Source organism: Frankliniella occidentalis, unplaced genomic scaffold, assembly GCF_000697945.3.
Source record: "Frankliniella occidentalis isolate FOCC.00 unplaced genomic scaffold, Focc_3.1 Scaffold3, whole genome shotgun sequence".
Lineage (NCBI taxonomy): Eukaryota > Metazoa > Arthropoda > Insecta > Thysanoptera > Thripidae > Frankliniella > Frankliniella occidentalis.
In genome coordinates this window covers 4,072,627-4,074,211 of record NW_026267133.1, presented here as the reverse complement: position 1 = coordinate 4,074,211, position 1,585 = coordinate 4,072,627, and the positions used below count along the sequence as shown (strand labels likewise).

At 49.1% G+C, this 1,585-nt stretch overlaps 1 protein-coding gene across 1 annotated transcript; it reads right to left on the bottom strand.

The window, feature by feature from the left end:
- Positions 1–373: 373 nt before the first annotated feature.
- LOC113206208 (baculoviral IAP repeat-containing protein 3-like) lies at positions 374–1,579 on the bottom strand. The gene is made up of 2 exons (XM_026422180.2): positions 725–1,579; positions 374–642 (listed from the first exon to the last, which is right to left on the bottom strand). Exons 1-2 carry the CDS (start codon positions 1,325–1,327, stop codon positions 409–411), a joined length of 837 nt encoding a protein of 278 aa, XP_026277965.1. The 5' UTR covers positions 1,328–1,579; the 3' UTR covers positions 374–408.
- Positions 1,580–1,585: the final 6 nt, after the last annotated feature.

Genomic DNA, 1,585 nt, shown 5'->3' with positions numbered 1-1,585 from the left:
GCCATGAGTATCGATGCGTGTGGGAAAGGTTTCTACTTTGATAGCTATGGTCAAAGGCCCAACGTGCCACTGCACGAAAGATTCCTCTCTCGCGTTTGTAAATCTTGGACATATAATCATGTAGACCTGCAGGCGCTCGACTCGTCCGTGTGCGGACAATATTGTTGCATGTATCTACTCTTTAAGTCGCATGGTTTCACCATGACCGATTTTGTGAAATGCTTTTCAAACGACTGCGCGCAAAACGATGCACGCGTCGAAAAAATGTACCAACGCTACTCTAGAAATGTCAAACTATGCGACGATGTCAATGTAAAAACAATTGTACAAAAATGCTGCAAGCGATGTAAGAAATAAACATTTACTCATCTGATTTGATTTGTTTTGTCGATTTTATTTTTTATTCCTTCAAGACAAAAATACACGCAATACACCGCGTATATGCTCACGACATATAACACATTTCTGAACAACTTGGCCACAATTGATACAAGTGGCAAAGTGTCGGCACGGCAAAAACACAATCCCAACATCCTCACTCAAACATATTTTACATTTCAGTTTGTCATCCTCTTCAGCAGGAGATTCCTCTTCTTTCTCCACGACACTGCTTTCGTCTTTGCATGCTGCGGCACGGATGTCCTACGAGAAAATAAATACCCAAAAAATGATTCGCACATATTTTTTTCACATTTCACAAAAAGCAAAAGAAAAAAATACACACCTCGGGACTCATTGTCGCCGGCCTCTCGCCCTGCACGAGCCTCACGAACTCGGTTCCTTTCATCTCCTTCACATATCTACACTTTGAAAAATAGAATGCATGCTCTACCCATCCGTCGTCGCCCTTCTTCCAGTCTCTTAGTCCGCCTCCACACGAAAAACAAAGGACCTTGTCTTCAATATTTGTAAAGAAAAATCCTGCAGAGGCCAATCGTGCTGCACTCACTTTGTCCTCATGACTCCATCGGGCAAAGGACTCTTCTCTGCTTTTCAACGTCTCATAAGCGGGGTGAGCATATTTACTCACGCTCTCCACATCCTTCATCACAGGAGTATTGTCACTCTTCCTTGGAGCCTCAGGGGATGCAGGAGGGTCTGGTGTAACATCGACATCACTCGACAAAACATCAGCCGTGCCACGAAGCTCTGCCTCCAGCGCTCGCCACGATTCTAACATCAAGTCTTGCACACGCTCGGAATAGGGTCTCAGAGCTTGCAAGAAGGTACTTCGACGGTAGTTGGGACGCACAGCCCATATGACCTCATAGGGCCTAACATTAACGCCGGGCGTGCCGGGGCTGCGCAAGGCCTCCATGTCAGACATCCCGAGGCCCGCAGTGCCGGAGAAGCGCTCCTTTCGGCTGCACTGCCCACACTCAAATAACTCGAGAGAGTCCTCCAATTCCCCCTCCGCCACCTCCGAACACAGCCGAGCGAGCCCGACGGCCGAGCGGGCCCAGCAGACGAGAGACAGACAGACTACCGATTCAAATTTTCGCGCCACTACCCGAGCCGCGCCGAGCAGCGCCAGCCGCCCGAGCCGAACACTCGAAGGCGGGGCCGACAGCCCCCTTCCACCCGA

Bases quoted from the DNA above. Each gene is read 5' to 3' on its own strand.
- LOC113206208 (XM_026422180.2), bottom strand. From the start codon at position 1,327: ATGTCTGACATGGAGGCCTTGCGCAGCCCCGGCACGCCCGGCGTTAAT. The intron at 643-724 runs GTGTGTATTTTT...ATTTTCTCGTAG, and splicing joins CGGCGACAATGAGTCCCGAG to GACATCCGTGCCGCAGCATG.